We start from the raw sequence: 19,527 nt of genomic DNA, 5'->3' as shown, positions 1-19,527 counted from the left end.
GCCCAGATTTCGTCGTTCGTGTAAAAACATCGATACTTGTTTCTGTTTCTCAACACATTAAAAGGCAACTATTCAGCTGAAACTTTCTCTTGTGACTTTTATTGTATCTTTCTGAATAATTTGGCATAAAAATCAGCATAACGTTGACAGCAACGAATTGTATTGGTATAAAGTGGCTGTTGGCTATATAGCAGCACTTTTAGTTAATAACATAACGTAATCTAAAACACCACCCAAAATTTACTCAAAAACGTAGTAGGCCCCTATACAATGTAACTAAAAATATTCAATTCAAAATTCAATTTACTTCGTATATGAAGCGATGAAACAAAGAACTCAGTGTTAATACCACACTAGTTTTTTTGTTTTTACCTGCACCTCATAAAATAGTCGTCAATTACTGAACATAACATTTTCTTAAAGCTTAAAACAGCCCTTACTGTGAGTATTATTTACTTTATTATTACCAAATCTTACAAAATCCTTAGTCAAAGTTGAGCAATATATAAGCCATATTGAGCCATGATTGACACATTACTAATAACACTATTTGGTTTAGGTTAATTTGTCCACCGCCTATTATTTACTCCAAAGTGTCCACCCTATCTCGACAAAGGGGCTAATTGTATTCATAGAGGGAAGGGAAACGGATTTAAAGTACAATTGCCAAACGAGCAATCAGCATAGTCATAGCAATGTGTGGCCCTGTCGCAGTGACCATTCCAACGCCATTACCAGGTTTGGTGGTATCGGCTTGGGTGCCTAATTCCGGTTCGGGGGTTTCCGGTTGGGTGGCTTCCGGTTTGGTGACGTCACCCTTGGCTGTAACCAATGAAAAGACATTGTTTGCTTGCTTTCCCTCGATGCTGATATACAGTATGCCGATTGGTTCATTGTTCGCCTCCGTATCATTCTGATTGGTCGCCTGAGGAGGGGCAAAACAAAAACATTTGGTATCGTGCTTAATACACCGAGGCTTCAAATATGCTTGACACGTACTTCGACGACCCCAGCCAAAGCATAAACTTACAAACATTATATACGAACAGTATTTTGGTTGGTAACCTTATTCTGAAAAGCATAAGGTTGTAGTGGATATTGTGTTTTGTGTCGTGCAAAGAGCTCACAAACCCTTTAAGAGTGTTACCAAACATGTATGCAGTTCTATAAAATTGGGCCTTTAAATACCGTCCAGTTGAAAAGTCGAGTGTCATACCTGACGTCGTCTACGGTCGTCGCCATAACCACTGCTCCTATTAAAGAACACGGTTCCAATGAAGATATCCACGGAGCCCTGTCCTTCAGTAGCTGTCAGTATGAAATCATTTAAGGCCGAGTTGGGTTTCTCAACGGTTGCCGATCCATAGACGACTATGGTACCATCGGTCGTTTGGAAGATCATGGTCGTACCCTCTGGGCCTATCTCATGTGCGAGGTTTTGTGTTTGATCCTGTCCGATTATAAGGTTGAACTCAGTGATATTATCAGGCAACACAGCAACTTCTGTCAACAAAAATAAATTCCAAGCATTTGAAGACGAGAATTTCTTTTACAAAATAATGTGGTGTCATAGCCGAGCTGTTGTGTTTTTGGTGTTTGTTTTTTTCAAAGTTACACCATTTAATCCAATAAATAAATGACTGCTAAAATAGCAATGGTCTTTAAATAAATGATGAAATGATGAGACGATCTGTGGAAAACATGTTTAACTTTAATGCTGGCTTCCCCCTTTCTTTTTCTCAGATTTTTACGGTTTTAAATGTCTTTTTAATATACCATGGGTCGATTTCCATAAAGTCCCGATTTGCGATCATCGCTATTATACACTTGCGATATTAACATCGCAAACCTAAGAAACATTGCTCTTGCGATGTCGCTGATTTTGCGCTTCACGAAAGTCATCGCATTTGCGATGACATTAGAAAGGAAAATAACGGTTGTTGTTTTTTTTTTTTTTTTTTTTGGGGGGGGGGGCTAAAATAGAAACCTTCGACATAAACTCGCCACAAAATTTTCGGTCATCGCGATTATAAAACGAAATGCATGATTTCCAGTTTTATCAATCGTTTTCTTGTGGTGCATAAAAAATAACAACAATTGCGGACGATGAAATAAAATTCACTTAATTTCTAGATTTCAATAAAAAATTGTTGTAACATTGATATTGATGATCTTTTGACTTACGATTACATGCATTGTCTTGGAGTGTAGCACCGATGTTGGGGATAGCGTCAAAATTGCTGACTTCGAATACGTAGGTATCGCTCGGTTTGTTTGCAATGGCGTTCAGCTCAGCCTCATTTATGTTTAACGTCACACCGACTGCAAAGATTTGAATGCCCTCTTCGCGGGCTCTGTCTGCTGGCACACGGACACGGTCAGGGCCTTGTGATTGACCATCTGTTATGACAACTGCCACACGTGGGATACCAATTTCCAATTCCCTGGCTCCGTTGGTAACACTGAAACCTTCATCTACCATGACATTCAAAGCATCCTCCGTATTAGTACCTCCACCCATGTAACTTATATTGGCAATCGCCTGTTGGGTTGACATTTTATCCGTGTATTGGTTCAGGTGAAATTCGATGTTTACAGAGCTGGAATATTGGATGACACCTACTCGAGTGTTTTCACTACCAATCTCAAAGAAATCTACAATGTCATTGACAAATGTCTTGGACGTCATAAAATCTGTAGCACCAACACTACCAGAACCATCAAGTACAAAGACTAAATCAATGCCCTTGCTTGAACATCCTGGTGAAAAAAGTGAGACCAAAATTTAAAATAGCAGCACTTATTATTAATGTTATACTAATTGCAATAAACATGTAATTTATTTTGAGTAATTATCAAGAGTGTCCGCAGTTACTTTACAACTCAGTCAGTAAACCTGTGATTGTAATAACAAAACCTTCATACCTGGTATTTCTGAGACTTCTTGGGAAAAATACGTCGTGTTGCCAGTAGGAGGAACGTGTGGGTAATGGTCTCGCCAATAATTTGCTTGTCCCTGAACAGACCAGCCCTGTGGTATCAATTAAGAAAACATGACATGTTTTAGTCAGGGATGTGATTCTTCAGACTTTTATCTGAAATCAGACTTTTTATGTCGGTCTAGTGAAGAAAATCAGACAATATTGTTTTCCACAATCAAGAAATCCTGCTCATTTGTCAACTTCTCTAGTGCTTGGTTAATGTTCTCAAAAGCTGTTTAGTGATCAAGGCTAGATGTAACAAAGAAAGCCATAACTTATAACTAGTTCTGCGACTCTTTTGGAGCGATTAAAAAACTTGAGGCTAGTTCTAAGTGGTTTTTTTTTTTTTTTTTTTTTTTTTTTTACCATTACAGATAAATTAATAAATGAAAGCAATTGAACTTACAGGTGGAATGACGGGGTTGGCGTTGTGGAGAAATAGACGAGCAGCAAGACCAGAATACAAAGGTCGGCGACAGTCTTCCCAGGTAACCTGGATCCAGATGATTCCCAGTTTAGTTGTTATCTCCTCAAATATGTCACTGTATTCATTTGTGTTGAACATCCTCATAGTCACATCAAACGTATCACGATCGACTCGCCATATCCCGCCGTGGTAGTTGGGGCCGGCGTAGGTATTCGGTGCCGTGCCGAACTTCGTTTCTACCCATGCTATTCGCAAGAGAAGCCTGTCGTCCGGTTGGAGTTGGCTGTCACGTTCTACTTCAGCTATCTTGCTTATGCTAGCATCCACCACAGCTCGACCATTGGTTCCCGGGACGATGGTGCTGTCTGTACCAGCCAGTGATTGCTTGAAGTAGGAAGCGACTATCAGAGAGGCCCACAGGGCAACTGCGAAAAAAAGTTTTTAGGAAGACGATCAACTCGGTGTTCACCCATTAAATACACTGGGCACAATTGGTAATTACTCAAAATATTTTAAAACTTTACTTCGTAACGAGTAATCGGGAGCTGTTGATAATATAAAACATAGTGAGAAACGGATCCTTTTGAAGTAACGTAGTTTTCGAGAAAGAATTCATTTTCCACGAATTCGATTTCTAGATCTCCGAATTAGATTCTGAGGTCTCGAAACCGAGACGGGTGTGCTGAAACTTCTTGTTTAGTTCCAGCGAGACTAAACGAAATTTACTTCTCAAATTGCTCTGAGGTTAACTCTGTGCTAAGAAACATGTAGTTATGCGGAAGCTACTGGTTCAATTTTAGCGAGTTAGAAGACAAACATTTTTCAAACTTCTCAGAATTGCTCTGAGACTAACTCTGTTCTAAGAAACACAGCTGTGCTGAAGGTACTGGTCCAATTTAAAGCGAATTTGGAGACAAATTGCTCTGCCGAGATGTATTCTGTACTATAAGAAAACATGGGTGTGCTGAAGCTACTGATTGAATTTCAGCGAGTTTGAAGACAATTTCAAACTTCTAAGATTGCTCTGAGATTAACTCCGAATATGTATGGGTGTATGTACTGAAGCTACTTGTTGAATTCCAGCGAGTTTTAGGACAAACATTTGTTAAACTCCTCAGAATGCTCTGAGATTAACTCTGTTGGCCTACTAAGAAACGTATAAGGTGTGTCTGAAGCAACTTAAGAAACATAGGTGTGCTGAAGCTGCTGATTTATTTTATTCAGCGAGTTTGATGAAAACAATTTTTAAACTTCTCAGAATGCTTTGAGATTAACACTGTTGGCCTACTAAGAAACGTATAAGGTGTGTCTGAAGGAACTTAAGAAACATATAGGTGTGTTGTAGCTGCTTATTTTATTCAGCGAGTTTGATGAAAACAATTTTTAAAACTTCTGAGAATGCTCTGCAGATTAGATCTTTACTTAGAATTAGGGTGTGCCTGAAGCGACTGGTTCAATCTCGGTGAGTTTGAAGAGCTCTGAGATTAACTATGTATAAAAGAAACATGGTGCGCAATAACTTGATTCCGAGACCTGAAGTTTAGAATTTGAGGTCTCGAAATCAAGCATCTGAAAAGCACACAACTTTGTGTGACAAGGTTTTTTTTTCGTTCATAGTTATCTTGCAACTCCGACGACCAATCGAGCTCAAATTTTCACAGGTTTGTTATTTTACGCACACGTTGAGATACACAAAGTGAGAGTGTCCAGTGTCTTCAAGGCATTGTAAAATTTATGCTATAACCCTAATTATCTTCTTGTGGATCACCTACCTTTTATCAAGCTCATCCCCATGGTTAACATTGATGACTGTTCAGTTCTTTATTCCGTTTAGCAAGAGTCTTGCAAAAATTGTGAAGAAAAACTATTGCAACACTTGAAGAAGTACTGACGCTGTAGCCATGCGCATGATCAGTTGAAGAACTGGGGACCCACGTCTTAAACTTGAACATGTAACCATGACAATACCGGATCAAAGCCATTTGTAGAGATTGACCCCTGCAGGTGTTTCTGGCTGTTTATAGACCTGATGTGAACTATGACATCATTTATGTTTACAAAAGAACCACATATAGCCTAAATTGACTTACTGCACGCACATTTTGTACACAGCTCAATGAAGAATTCAACAAATCTGATGTTGTACTGAGGTCGCACTTTTTTTGTTCAACTTTTGATATGAAGAAAGGGGACATGTCAAAAGCTGTGCAGCTATTGCTTTAGTAAATGTTGACTTTATGTGGAGAAAAACCCCACAAATTGTGACACATAATTAAAACTTTATTCACAGAAGAGCCACATACTGCATGCACGTACAAAGCTCAATGGAAGAATGCACGAAATCTTATTTTGTATGGAGATCGTAGGCCACCTGTTTGATTACTTCATCTTTTGATACGAAGAAAGAAAGACATCGCAAAAGCTGTTCAGCTGTGGCAGTGATAAATTTTGACTAAATATTGTGTGAAAATTAAGAAAATTAATTTTCTCCTATATATAGCCCGTCTGGATATGCGTTTACAAGGTCACAGCTTTGTAAACAATTGCAACATGGTCTATAGGCTCAATTTGAGCGGGAAATGTACCATTGGTATGCTAATGTTGTGGTTTTCCCGGATTTGGTTCCGTTTATGTTGCACCGAACAGAATCTGAAGACAGGTTGCCTTTTGCAAATTTGAGTTATTTTTGAAAAGTTGGTACGGACACAAATTGACGTGTTGTCATAATTATATTTTGACGACACATCAATCAATCAATCATAATCAATAAAGACGATCAGAGCATACTGATCGAACCACCCCAACTCAGAGATAGTCATTACATGGTGTTACCGCAAACCTTTCTATATCATAATCAATTAAGATTTGATGCTAATAATTGTTTTGAGTAATCACCAAAAAAGTGTCCACTGCCTTTAAGAAATGACTGGAACATGCTGAAGGATGTTGTGTCCCTGATGTGATTGGAAAGTTTATTCAAGAGTTTGGGTCCATATACCGAGAAGGCTCTATCAGCAAAAGTGATGCGACTCGTTCCTTAGCACAACAAAGTATGGTGAACATGAGCTATTTGATCTAAGGTGTCTCCGTTCAGCACCAACTTGCAGCATGCCCATGTCCATGATGATAATCAGAAGCTTGTTTGTGAAAGGCCTTGAAAATGAGAATGATGACAAGTGGAGCCTTTACTCACACATCGATTGACAAAATAAGTGTAAAATAACGGAATGATTGTAAAACGAGAAGTTATCAGTTTTATAGATGTTGGAGAAAACCCACGCAATGCAATGAACTAAGTTTACACGAAAGGCTCCAGGTCTTAGTTGGGACTCGAACCGGGATCTACAGAGGTGAACGGCAGGGAGAACCCGCTGAACCAACCCGATCCCAAGATTTTGAAGTGATTTTTTTTCTTTCTGAAGTTTGCCCGACCAGAACAAATTCTGCGACTGTCATCATGAACACACCCAAACTAAAAACAACAAGTGTAATACTAAACAAAAACATTCAGCATATCTTTAATGTTTTTGTTTTGTTGAGAAAGGTACAGGTCTACACAAACATGTAATATTTCGGGAAATATAGGGACTTCCCCCTTTACGTCAGTGTCGTTATTGTAAGCCGCGGGGGACTAGCTTTTTGTACAATGCGCGTTCCACACGTCATGCTGTGAGCCAAGACCAATGAAAGGAAGGTGGCTTATTTCACGAGGGAAAACTGGACACTTAGTGTATGTGTTTTGAGATGTTTTAAACTCAGATGCAGAACCATAAAACTATACTTCCGCCCAGATTTCGTCGTTCGTGTAAAAACAGCGATAATTGTTTCTGTTTCTCAACACATTAAAAGGCAACAATTCAGCTGAAACTTTCTCTTGTGACTTTTATTGTATCTTTCTGAATAATTTGGCAAAAAAATCAGCATAACGGTAACGTTGACAGCAACGAATTGTATTGGTATAAAGTGGCTGTTGGCTATATAGCAGCACTTTTAGTTAATAACATAACGTTATCTAAAACACCACCCAAAATTTACTCAAAAACGTAGTAGGCCCCTATACAATGAAACTAAAAATATTCAATTCAAAATTCAAGATAAAAAATAGTGTCATTTATTTTGTCATTGAACGAATTTCGACAGCGTGCTTGTCAAAAAGAAAAACCATACAAAAAAATTGAACAATGCAAAAAAAACATGCATAAAATGTTTTTTAACAATGTAACAATCAAGTTTGCGTGAAATTCTGTGACGCTAGGTGGCAGCAGACGTACCATTGTTTTTGGTAATATTTCGTGTCAAGTCGGCCAACAATAGGACTTTCACGTGGATTCTAAGGTAAAGCACACACTGTTAAGTGCTTACTTGAAATAGCTTACCAGCCAAACTCGGGTCATATTTACAGTGTGACCGGTTTTCAGCTTATTATTTGCTTACCAGATTTTTTTAGCACAATTGACTGCCTTATTATGTAGGTCTATAAAATTGGCCTTGCAATTATCGTTTTCTTTTACAAAAACTACAAAAAATGGTTTGTGTATTCTTTTAAATTTACTATTATTAAACGACCAACGAATAATTGAACATGATGCACATGTACTATTTTAAAGGTAGGGTTATATAATTGGTAAATACTTAACACATTAACGACCATAACAACATGCCTGGTGGGAAGCACTGCACTATTGTAAACTATTTTGAGAAAGAATTCCCTTCAAAATGTTTTGATTTATTTTTTTTGACATTTAATCGATTCGATGTTCTTGTAAAGAAAAAAAATTGATATAATTGTTGATGTTTGTCAACAAATCATAGACACCGTTCAGCTGAAGTTACTAGTGTGACTTGTGTCTTTCTTTATATTGGCCTATGAATCGTCATTAAGTTGAGAATAACTAATTCTATGACCCTACCTTTAATCTCTAACTGTCTGTGTAGAATTATATTGGTATATTTAAAATGGCTGTTGGCTATAGCAGCATTAAGGCTTTTAGTTTAAATTCTCTATGGTTTAACTTAAGGCACTGGACACCGTTGGTAGTTTCCAAAGACCTGTCTTCTCACTTACTGTATCTCAACATATGCATAAAATAACAAACCTGTGGTAATTTGAACTCAATTGGTTGTTGAAGTTGCAAGAGAATAATGGAAGAAAAAAACACCCTTGTCGCACAAATTAGTTGCTTTCAGATGCACTTTTCTCGAAATGTGCTTTCTCGAAACCAATTCAATTATTTCAGTGAGAAATTACTTCTTTCTAAAAAGTTTGTACTTCAGAGGGAGCCGTTTCTCACAATGTTTTAACTATCAGCAGCTCTCCATTGCTTGTTGTCCAAGTAAGTTTTTATGCTAAAATTTGTATGAAGTAATTACCATTATTAGTGCACAGTGCCTTTAATATAAAAATATATTCTAAAACACCACTAAGTTCAAGACCTTCACCTAATAGTTTTATACAGAGAGAGAACAAAAGACTCCCACACAGTGTAGGGTTTTGAATAAGGAGAACTTACACACGTCCACACAGTGTCTTTTTTACACTGTTGAGCTTATGCGAACCCATGCATGTCCACAGAGTGTATTCAATAAATGGGTTTGTATGGCCTACCCTCCGAGGACAAGGTCCTCACTAGTCAGTTCTTTGTTTTTATGGTCCTCACTAGTCATGTGTGTACAAAGGGATTGCTTCAATACAGGAACAACAGAAAGTACACCAGGTGTCCTCAAACGTAACGGTCAAATACAACTCTGTGCATGTGTGGGACGTGTTTAAGTACACATAGTGTTTGAAGTCCCTACATTATGTGGACTTCTTTGGTCCCGAGTTCCACACTTCGTATATGAAGCGATGAAACAAAGAACTCAGTGTTAATACCACACTTACTAGTTCTTTTTTTGTTTAGCTTAAAACAGCCCTTACTGTGAGTATTATTTACTTTATTATTACCAAATCTTACAAAATCCATAGTCAAAGTTGAGCAATATATAAGCCATTTTGAGCCATGATTGACACATTACTAATAACACTATTTGGTTTAGGTTAATTTGTCCACCGCCTATTATTTACTCCAAAGTGTCCACCCTATATCAAGAAAGGGGCTAATTGTAATCATAGAGGGAAGGGAAACGGATTTAAAGTACAATTGCCAAACGAGCAATCAGAATAATCATAGCAATGTGTGGCCCTGTCGCAGTGACCATTCCAACGCCATTACCAGGTTTGGTGGTGTCGGCTTGGGTGCCTTCCGGTTGGGTGGCTTCCGGTTTGGTGACGTCACCCTTGGCTGTAACCAATGAGAAGACATTGTTTGCTTGCTTTCCCTCGATGCTGATATACAGTATGCCGATTGGTTCATCGTTCGCCTCCGTATCATTCTGATTGGGCGCCTGAAAAAAATGCAAAACAAAAACATTTGGTATCGAGCATAACACACTGAGTCTTCAAATATGCTTGACACGTACTTTGACGACCCCAACAAAAGCAAAGACTTAAATAAAATTAAAAAAATGAATAGGGTAGATGGCCTTAGCTTTCGATCCAATCCGGACCTTCTTCAGAGGCATAAAACAAGTACAAACAAATACATATCCATTTATAGAAAAAGAGAGGGGGAAAGGGATTTAGGAAAGAATCCAGAAAGAAGCGGCAAAATACCAGCCAATAAAAGTTTCGATTTCAGAAACAATATTGGTGGCTATGAACCAATAGAAGTGAAGTGGCGAGGACAAAGGATGTTTAGTATGAAAGGATGGGTTACTGGACCATAAAAGTGGTAAATGTATTGTTTGACAACAATGCAGAGAGACATGAAAGGGTAGGATTAGAGAGCAAGTTGCATCATGATGCAACTAACCATGGTCAATTAATAAGAATAGCAAGATCAAAGGGACTTATAAAAATATTTTATACAAGCAGTATTTTGGTTGGTAACCCTATTGTGACAGTGTAGGTAAACCTGTGGATATTGTGTTTTGTGTCGTACAAAAAGTACACAAACCCTTCAAGAGTGGAAGGTCAAAACGTCATACCTGACGTCGTCTACGGTCGTCGCCATCACTGCTCCTATTAAAGAACTCGGGTCCAATGAACATATCCACGGAGCCCTGTCCTTCAGTAGCTGTCAGTATGAAATCATTTAAGGCTGAGTTGGGGTTCTCAACGGTTGCCGATCCATAGACGACTATGGTACCATCGGTCGATTGGAAGATCATGGTCGTACCCTCTGGGCCTATCTCCTGTGCGAGGTTTTGTGTTTGATCCTGTCCGATCGTACTGTTGAACTCAGTGACCATGTAAGGCAGCACAGCAACTTCTGTAAACCCAAACAAATTCCGAGCATTTGAAGGCGACAACTTAAAAAAAGATAATAATTTTGGTGCCATGGCCGAGCTGTTTAGAGCATCGATTTCAAGTTGTGGTGGTTTATAGGCATAAAGGTGTGGGATTGAATCCCTGCCATGACACTTGTGTCACTGAGTGAGATGCTTACTATCGCAGCTTCCTTTACCAAAGGGTATATATTGGTACATGCGAGGGCTAAGTTTGATATTGTGTTTGAGCGACCCGCCAGCCCGGGGATGTGTATACTCCCTGCGGTAGATTTCACAATGAATTAGGACTAGTCCTAACTTAGGACTACTAACTTAGGACCAGTTCTATGAAATATACTAAAGACCTGCTTAGACGAAAATTTTCAGTCGTGAACTTTGCTGAATTTAATTTAATTATGTTTTCAATGAACAAGGATATCGAGTCATATGATTATAAACAGATTTTAATTATGTAAAATAAACAATTTCGAATACCCTTATTCAGCGCTTTTCTGAGAGATTTGCGGAAAAGCTCCGTTATGCAATCACTCTCAAAACGTCATAATTCGGAGCTCCAATTTGTAAAGCCAGCGTGGAGGTTTAACAAAGACTCCCACAAATGACGTCAAAGCATTGTCCTTTCAGTTTTTCAAAACCTTTACGATGGAGGCCTGATTTTTTAGTCGATAATTACGAAAAGTTCAGAAGTGTACACATATCAAAATTTCATTAAAATGATGAACAAGTGCTTTATGAACAAGGCAAACACCATTTCCGTTAAAAACTTTCCGTTCAGGTAGCTGTTTAAAAACCTGAGGCTAGTCCTTAGAATGTGTTATGTGAAATCCATCCAAGGGAGCTGAGAAAGTGTAATGGAATGATTGACCCAATGAAAAGGGCACCAATGTAAAGCTCATTTAAAACATGATTTTTTTAAAACGAGTTAATATATTATTCAAACAATATTGTAAAGAAGATTGTATTTCAAAGTTTCACAATTTATTCCCAGAACAACATGACTGCTAAACAAAGGTTGAAATAATGACGATCTGTCACCACCATTTATCTGAAAACATGTTTGATTTAATGCCGGATTCCACCTGTTCCATTTCTGACATTTATTAGATTGTTATACTGTTGTAACTACTTACGCTCACATGCATTGTCCTGGAGTGTAGCACCGATGCTGGAGATGGCGTCAAAATTGCTGACTTCGAACACATAGGTGTCGTTCGGTTTGTTTGCAATGGCGTTCAGCTCAGCCTCATTTATGTTCGACGTCACACCGATTGCAAAGATTTTAATGCCCACTTGTCGAGCCCTGTCTGCTGGCACATGGACTTGGTCGCCCGATTGTGAGCGACCATCTGTTATAACAACTGCCACGCGTGGGATACCAATAACCCTTGACCCATTCTCTTCCTTGAAACTTTCATTTACCATGACATTCAAAGCATCCTCAGTATGAGTACCTCCATCCATGTAACTTATATTGGCAATCGCCTGTAGGAGTGAACTTTTATCCGTGTATTGGTTGAGGTGAAATTCGATGTTGACAGAGCTGGCATATTGGATGACACCTACTCGAGTGCGGTCACTACCAATCTCAAAAAAATCTACAACGTCATTGACAAATATCTTGGACGTCTCAAAATCTATGTCACCAACACTCCCAGAACCGTCAAGTACGAAGACTAAATCAATGCCATTGCTTGAACATCCTGGTAAAAAAAAGAGTAAGACCAACATTTAAAATACCAGCTCTTATTTTTAATGTCATACTATTTGCAATAAATATGTAAAACAAAAATAACCAGCTTCGTGTAAATTTACCTTTATTTACAAGCTTGTTTGACGTTTTCTTTAGAAAACTCCAACACATCAGATAAACATACACACAAAGTTATAACAAAGTTCCACATGGCTCTGTACTTGGTCCCACACTGTTTCTGGTAACATTAATGATTTGCCCGATGAACTTTTGTTTCAGCTCGCCATGTATTTAAATGAAACAACCCTCTTCTTTGTTTCCCTTACAAATAGTTTCAACAATGTTCCACAGGGCCCTGTACTTGGTCTGACTTTCTTTCTTGTTGACATTAATGATTTGCCCAATGAACTTTTGGCTCAGTTTGTCATGTATGTTGATGATACAACCTTCTACTATGTTTCCCCTTATACAAATAGTTTCAACAATGTTCCACAGGGCCCTATACTTGGTCTGACTTTCTTTCTTGTTGACATTAATGATTTTCCCAATGAACTTTTGGCTCAGTCTGTCATGTACGTTGATGATATTGTGTTTCCCCTAACTAATAGTTTCAATAATTTTCTTTCTTAATCCTTTCTTTCTTGTTGACATTCATGATTTGGCCGATGAACTTTTGTCTCAGTTCGCCATGTGTAAGGATTATACAACCCTCTATTGTGTTTCCCCTAAAACATAGTTTCAACAATGTTGTGTTTCCCCTAAAGCATAGTTTCAACAATGTTCACAGGGCCCTTTACTTGGTCTTACTATCTCTTTTTTATTTTTTTTTACTGTGTCTCTCATTACTCTTCCAACACTTCTTGCTTTGAGGTGACTCAATAATGGTTTAATGAATGTGCTGAGATGGTCGAATAATTGGCAATAGTAAACTTAAACCCGAAGGAGACTAACTGTCTCTATCCCATCGGCTTGTCCTGAGGTATCAGAGTTTCGCCTTGCTAGACATGATATCTCCAATTGCTACTTGGGAAGCTAGTTGTTCGGGCATTGCACCGAGTATACTAACATTTGAGTTGTTTATTGGCACTGGACACGTTTGGTAAATGTCAAAGACCATTGTTCTCACTTGGTGTATTCACATGAAATAACAAACGAGTGGAAATTCGGCTCGAATTGGTTATCGAAGTTGCAAGTTTGTTTGTTTGTTTGTTTGTTTGTTTGTTTGTTTGTTTGTTTGTTTGTTTGTTTGTTTGTTTTTTTTGAGAGAGAAACTACCTCTTTCTAAAAAACTACGTTATTTCAGAGGGCGCTGTTTCTCACAACAGTTCAGCTCTTCATTGCTCGCTACCAAGTAAGTTTTAATGCTAAGATTTTCTTTTGAGTAATTACCAAAAGTGTCCAACAAAACCTACCTGCTATTTTTGAGACTTCTTGGGAAAAATACGTCGCGTTACCGGTAGGAGGAACGTGTGGGTAATGGTCTCGCCAATAATTTGCTTGTCCCTGAACAGACCAGCCCTGTGGTATCAAGTAAGAAAACATGACATGTTTTAGTCAGGGTTGTGATTCTTCAGACTTTTATCTGAAATCAGACTTTTTATGTCGGTCTAGTGAAGAAAATCAGACAATATTGTTTTCCACAATAAAGAAACCCTGCTCATTTGTCTACTTCTCTAGTGCTTGGTTAATGTTCTCAAAAGCTGTTTAGTGATCAAGGCTAGATGTAACAAAGAAAGCCATAACTTATAACTAGTTCTGCGACTCTTTTGGAGCGATTAAAAAACTTGAGGCTAGTTCTAAGTGGTTTTTTTTTTTTTTTTTTTTTTACCATTACAGATAAATTAATAAATGAAAGCAATTGAACTTACAGGTGGAATGACGGGGTTGGCGTTGTGGAGAAATAGACGAGCAGCAAGACCAGAATACAAAGGTCGGCGACAGTCTTCCCAGGTAACCTGGATCCAGATGATTCCCAGTTTAGTTGTTATCTCCTCAAATATGTCACTGTATTCATTTGTGTTGAACATCCTCATAGTCACATCAAACGTATCACGATCGACTCGCCATATCCCGCCGTGGTAGTTGGGGTCGGCGTAGGTATTCGGTGCCGTGCCGAACTTCGTTTCTACCCATGCTATTCGCAAGAGAAGCCTGTCGTCCGGTTGGAGTTGGCTGTCACGTTCTACTTGAGCTATCTTGCTTATGGTAGCATCCACCACAGCTCGACCATTGGTTCCCGGGACGATGGTGCTGTCTGTACCAGCCAGTGATTGCTTGAAGCAGGAAGCGACTATCAGAGAGGCCCACAGGGAAACTGCAAAAAAAGTTTTGGGAAGACGATTACTCGGTGTTCACCCGTTAAATGCAGTGGACATTATTGGTGATTACTGAGATTAGCATAAAATCTTACTTTGTAACTAGTAATGGGGAGCTGTTGATAGAACACAACTTTGTAAGAAACGGCTCCCTCTGAAGTAACGTAGTTTTCGCGAAAGAAGTAATTTTCCAATAATTTAGTTTTGAGGTCTCGAAATCAAGCATCTGAAAGCACACAACTTCGTGTGACAAGGTGTTTTTTTCTTTCATTATTATCTCCCAACTTCGTAGACCAATAGAGTTCAAATTTTCACAGGTTTGTTATGTTTTGCATATGTTGAGATGCGAAGTCTGGTCTTTGATAATAATATAGTGTCCAGTGTCTTTAACATGCGCAGTATTATGTTTTACTTCAGTCTGATATCTGATTGTTTGAGGGTTCCCTTCCCCCTTTTGGGGGAGGGGGCATGCACTCTTGGTAAGGGGCTTCAAGAAGAAAAATTATATATTGTGAAAATAGCTCAGGGGAGCTGAAGGTATGACTGATATTCCTCTTAAAACAGTCTAGATTGTGGGATGCAGGGAAACATGCACCAAGCAATGAGTTCCAAAGAGATGCAGTTATAGCCTACGTGGCCGGAAGAGAGCTGTTGTGGTTGTTCATTGTTCTACATATCAGCATTTCAAGGTTTAAAGCCATTTGACACATTCGGTAAACAGTAATGTCCAAAGGCCCACACTTCGTGTATCACAACCTATACATATAAAATAACAAACCTGTGAAAATTTAGGCTCAATCGGTCATCGGAGTCGGGAGAAAATAACGGGAAAACAAACTCTTGTTTCCGCGTTTCGCCGTGTCATGACATGTGTTTACTATAAATCCGATGTCGAGAATTGATAATTGTTTTTAATGTTTTCTAAAAAAGTAAAGCATTTCATGGAATAATATTTCAAGAGAAGTCTTTTACCGTTACCTTATGTAAACCCTATAAGTTATTTGTAAATCTGTTAACTTTTATTTTATTTTTCTGTTCCTAAAGTGTATAATGGCTTTAAGTGTATGAAGAAGCAGAAAGTCTGGTTTCACGCCCAAAAATCTTATAGGAGGATCTAGGTCGGACACACTGGTGGCACATTTTACTATGAAAATACCCTGTAGAAATTGTTTGCTTAGAAAAATTTGCAACAATGTGTTATTTCCTGAAACGTATATTGTATCAAACAGTGCGTGTTTTGTCAGCCCTGACTCGTCCTAAATAACATTCCTTGTTTTCCCCACCAAGGCCAAATATCGTTCCTGCATGGTTGATTTAGTTAATTCAGATTTCTGGATGTGCCTTTGGCTCATAATTTGAGAAAGACTGACAGCAAACACTTTTGATTGATTGGTTAAACTTGTGTTGACGATATTTGCAGGAATGAAAAAAGGAAACACGAACTGAAGGTGCCTGTGAATGGGTGCGGCATTAAAGGTATTGTACACTTTTGGTATTTTGTCAAATACCATTGTTCTCACACAGGTGGTGTGCCCCCAACAAAAGCGAGGTTTAGCTGCACGTTACGCCAGCAAAAACGTGATCGTGAACTTCAGTAAAATGTTTCTAGATGACGTCACCGCTTTGGGCTTATTTCATTCTACGTATGACGTCTGCAGGTACCTACCTGACGTGGGAAAAACTTTCACATATACTTAATACGTGAGATTTTTACACGTTCACATTAATTTGTGCTCGCGTAACTCGCAGCTAAACCTCCCTGTTATTGAAGTAATAAATATGTTATAATTTTGACATTGTTCATCGAAGTTGAAAGAGAATAATTAACAAAAATAACATTGTGGCACAGACGTCTACTTTTAGATGCCTAAAAAGTGCTTCAGGGCTAAAGTATTTTATAAATTTGAGTGAGAAGTTATCTAAAAAAAAAACTATACGTTTAAAGTCACCTGGAAGTGGTATTTTTTCAAAACAAAGCTTTTGTCACTAATATATGTGTTTTGATGAGTGGAATGTGAATAAACAGTTAGCTAAGGTTTTAAAAAATCAGTTCTTATGGTATTTACAAATTTAAGAGTAGACCCCGACCCGAGCAATGTCGACCAGGTGTATTGCTGCTGAATGCAGAAAAACACTTTTTGAAATGTACCAACTCACGACTTGGACGTACATGTACTTTGCACGTGTGTTTACTATACGCATTGCAGGCAAAGTCTGCCTCGATTGACGTCACAAAAGGGGTAGGCGGAGTCAGCCCCCAAACAACTTTATATATTTTTTTAAACATATAAATCGTGACAAACAGTTACTTAAAAAATTGTTTTATTGTTCGTAAGCATATACTCTTATGTTTGAAAGAAAACAATTCTATTTCCAGGTGACTTTAACTTAAAAGGGAGTCGTTTTGTGTAACAATTATTGTGAGTAATATAATAATAATAATAATAATAATAATAATACACAGTTTTTATATAGCGCTTCACGCAAAAAGCCCCGAAGCGCTTTACAAGAAAAAAAAACCAACAACAATATTATAAATTATTACCAAACATGTCCTGTGCCTTTAAGGGAGAACGCAGGAAGTTATTTTCGATTGGAAAAGTGTTTTTCTTGAATGTTCTGACTGAGATTTTTCTAAAAGAAATTTCCCGGAATGCTCCGAGATTTACTGTGTTACACGGGTGTGTTGAAGCTACTGGTTCAATTTCAGCGAGTTTGAGGACAAACATTTTTTTTCACTTCTCAAATTGCTCTGCTGGGATTAACTTTGTACTAAGAAACATAGTTGTGCTGAAGCTACTGGTTCAATTACAGCGAGTATGAAGACAAACATTTGTTTTACTTCTCAAAATAATTGCTCTGCTGAGATTAACTCTGTTCTAAGAAACATATGTGTGCTGAAACTACTGGTTCAGTTTCAGCGAGTTTGAAAGCAATTTTGTTTTAAACTTCTCAAATTGGTCTGAGATCAACTCGTTTCTAAGAAACTACCGGTTCAACTTCAGCGAGTTTGAAGACAATAGTTTGTTTGTTTTACTTCTGAGAACGTTCTGACACGAACTCTGTGCTAAGAAACATAATTTTTGCTTTTTTATTTCTCAGATTGCTCTGCTGAGATTACGTTGAACTAAGAAACATCGGTTTGCTGAAGCTACTGGTTCAATTTAAAACGAGCTTGAAGACAATTATTTTTCAAACTTTTCAGAAAGCTCTGAGATTAACGCTGTACTAAGAAACATGGGTGTGCTGAAGCTTCTTGTTTAGTTCCAGCGAGTTGGAGACTAAACGAAATTTACTTCTCAAATTGCTCTGAGGTTAACTCTGTGCTAAGAAACATGTAGTTATGCGGAAGCTACTGGTTCAATTTTAGCGCGTTAGAAGACAAACATTTTTCAAACTTCTCAGAATTGCTCTGAGACTAACTCTGTTCTAAGAAACATAGCTGTGCTGAAGGTACTGGTCCAATTTAAAGCGAATTTGGAGACAATATTTTTTTTCACTTCTCAAATTGCTCTGCCGAGATTAATTCTGTACTAAGAAAACATGGGTGTGCTGAAGCTACTGATTGAATTTCAGCGAGTTTGAAGACAATTTCAAACTTCTAAGATTGCTCTGAGATTATCTCCGAGTATTTATGGGTGTATGTACTGAAGCTACTTGTTGAATTCCAGCGAGTTTTAGGACAAACATTTGTTAAACTCCTCAGAATGCTCTGAGATTAACTCTGTTGGCCTACTAAGAAACGTATAAGGTGTGTCTGAGGAAACTTAAGAAACATATAGGTGCGCTGAAGCTGCTGATTTATTTTATTCAGCGAGTTTGATGAAAACAATGTTTAAACTTCTCAGAATGCTCTGAGATTAACTCTGTTGGCCTATTAAGAAACGTATAAGGTGTGTCTGAAGGAACTTAAGAAACATATAGGTGTGCTGTAGCTGCTGATTTATTTTATTCAGCGAGTTTGATGAAAACAATTTTTAAACTTCTCAGAATGCTCTGTAGATTAGATCTTTACTTAAAATTAGGGTGTGCCTGAAGCGACTGGTTCAATCTCGGTGAGTTTGAAGAGCTCTGAGATTAACTATGTATAACAGAAACATGGTGCGCAATAATTTGATTCCGAGACCTCAAGTTTAGAATTTGAGGTCTCGAAATCAAGCATCTGAAAGCACACAACTTTGTGAGACAAGGATTTTTTTCTTTCATAGTTATCTTGCAACTCCGACGACCAATCGAGCTCAAATTTTCACAGGTTTGTTATTTTACGCATACGTTGCGAGCAAGTGATAGTGTACAGTGTCTTTAAGGCATTGTAAAATTTATGCTATAACCCTAATTATCTTCTTGTGGATCACCTACCTTTTATCAAGCTCATCCCCATGGTTAACATTGATGACTGTTCTGTTCTTTATTCCGTTTAGCAAGAGTCTTGCAAAAATTGTGAAGAAAAACTATTGCAACACTTGAGGAAGTACTGACGCTGTAGCCTATTTGCGCATGATCAGATGTAGATCTGGGGACCCACGTCTAAAACTTGAACATTATAACCATGACAATACTGGATCAAAGTCATTTGTAGAGATTGACCCCTGCAGGTGTTTCTGGCTGTTTATAGACCTGATGTGAACTATGACATCATTTATGTTTACAAAAGAACCACATATAGCCTAAATTGACTAACTGCATCACGCACATTTTGTACACAGCTCAATGAAATAATTCAACAAATCTGATGTTGTACTGAGGTCGCACTTTTTTTGTTCAACTTTTGATATGAAGAAAGGG

The 19,527-nt window shown here is 38.1% G+C and overlaps 1 protein-coding gene across 1 annotated transcript; it reads right to left on the bottom strand.

Moving 5' to 3' along the window:
* Window positions 1-421: 421 nt before the first annotated feature.
* Window positions 422-19,264, bottom strand: LOC117295677. Its single transcript, XM_033778388.1, has 12 exons — window positions 19,102-19,264; window positions 14,296-14,741; window positions 13,840-13,945; window positions 11,868-12,437; window positions 10,435-10,718; window positions 9,547-9,792; window positions 9,036-9,090; window positions 3,388-3,833; window positions 2,926-3,031; window positions 2,185-2,760; window positions 1,217-1,503; window positions 422-925 (listed from the first exon to the last, which is right to left on the bottom strand). The coding sequence occupies exons 1-12, from the start codon at window positions 19,130-19,132 to the stop codon at window positions 653-655; spliced, it is 3,426 nt and encodes a 1,141-aa protein (XP_033634279.1). The 5' UTR covers window positions 19,133-19,264; the 3' UTR covers window positions 422-652.
* Between the last annotated feature and the right edge of the window lie 263 nt (window positions 19,265-19,527).

The sequence above is a fragment of the Asterias rubens genome, chromosome 10, assembly GCF_902459465.1.
Source record: "Asterias rubens chromosome 10, eAstRub1.3, whole genome shotgun sequence".
Lineage (NCBI taxonomy): Eukaryota > Metazoa > Echinodermata > Asteroidea > Forcipulatida > Asteriidae > Asterias > Asterias rubens.
Note: the sequence above shows the minus strand (reverse complement) of the source record. Positions and strands in the feature narration are given on the sequence as shown.

Coding starts and splice junctions, on each gene's coding strand:
- LOC117295677 (XM_033778388.1), bottom strand. CDS start 19,132: ATGTTAACCATGGGGATGAGCTTGATAAAAG. Junction 14,742..19,101: donor GGGGATGAGCTTGATAAAAG/GTAGGTGATCCA, acceptor CTTTTTTTGCAG/TTTCCCTGTGGGCCTCTCTG. Junction 2,761..2,925: donor AGAAGTCTCAGAAATACCAG/GTATGAAGGTTT, acceptor TTTTTTCACCAG/GATGTTCAAGCAAGGGCATT.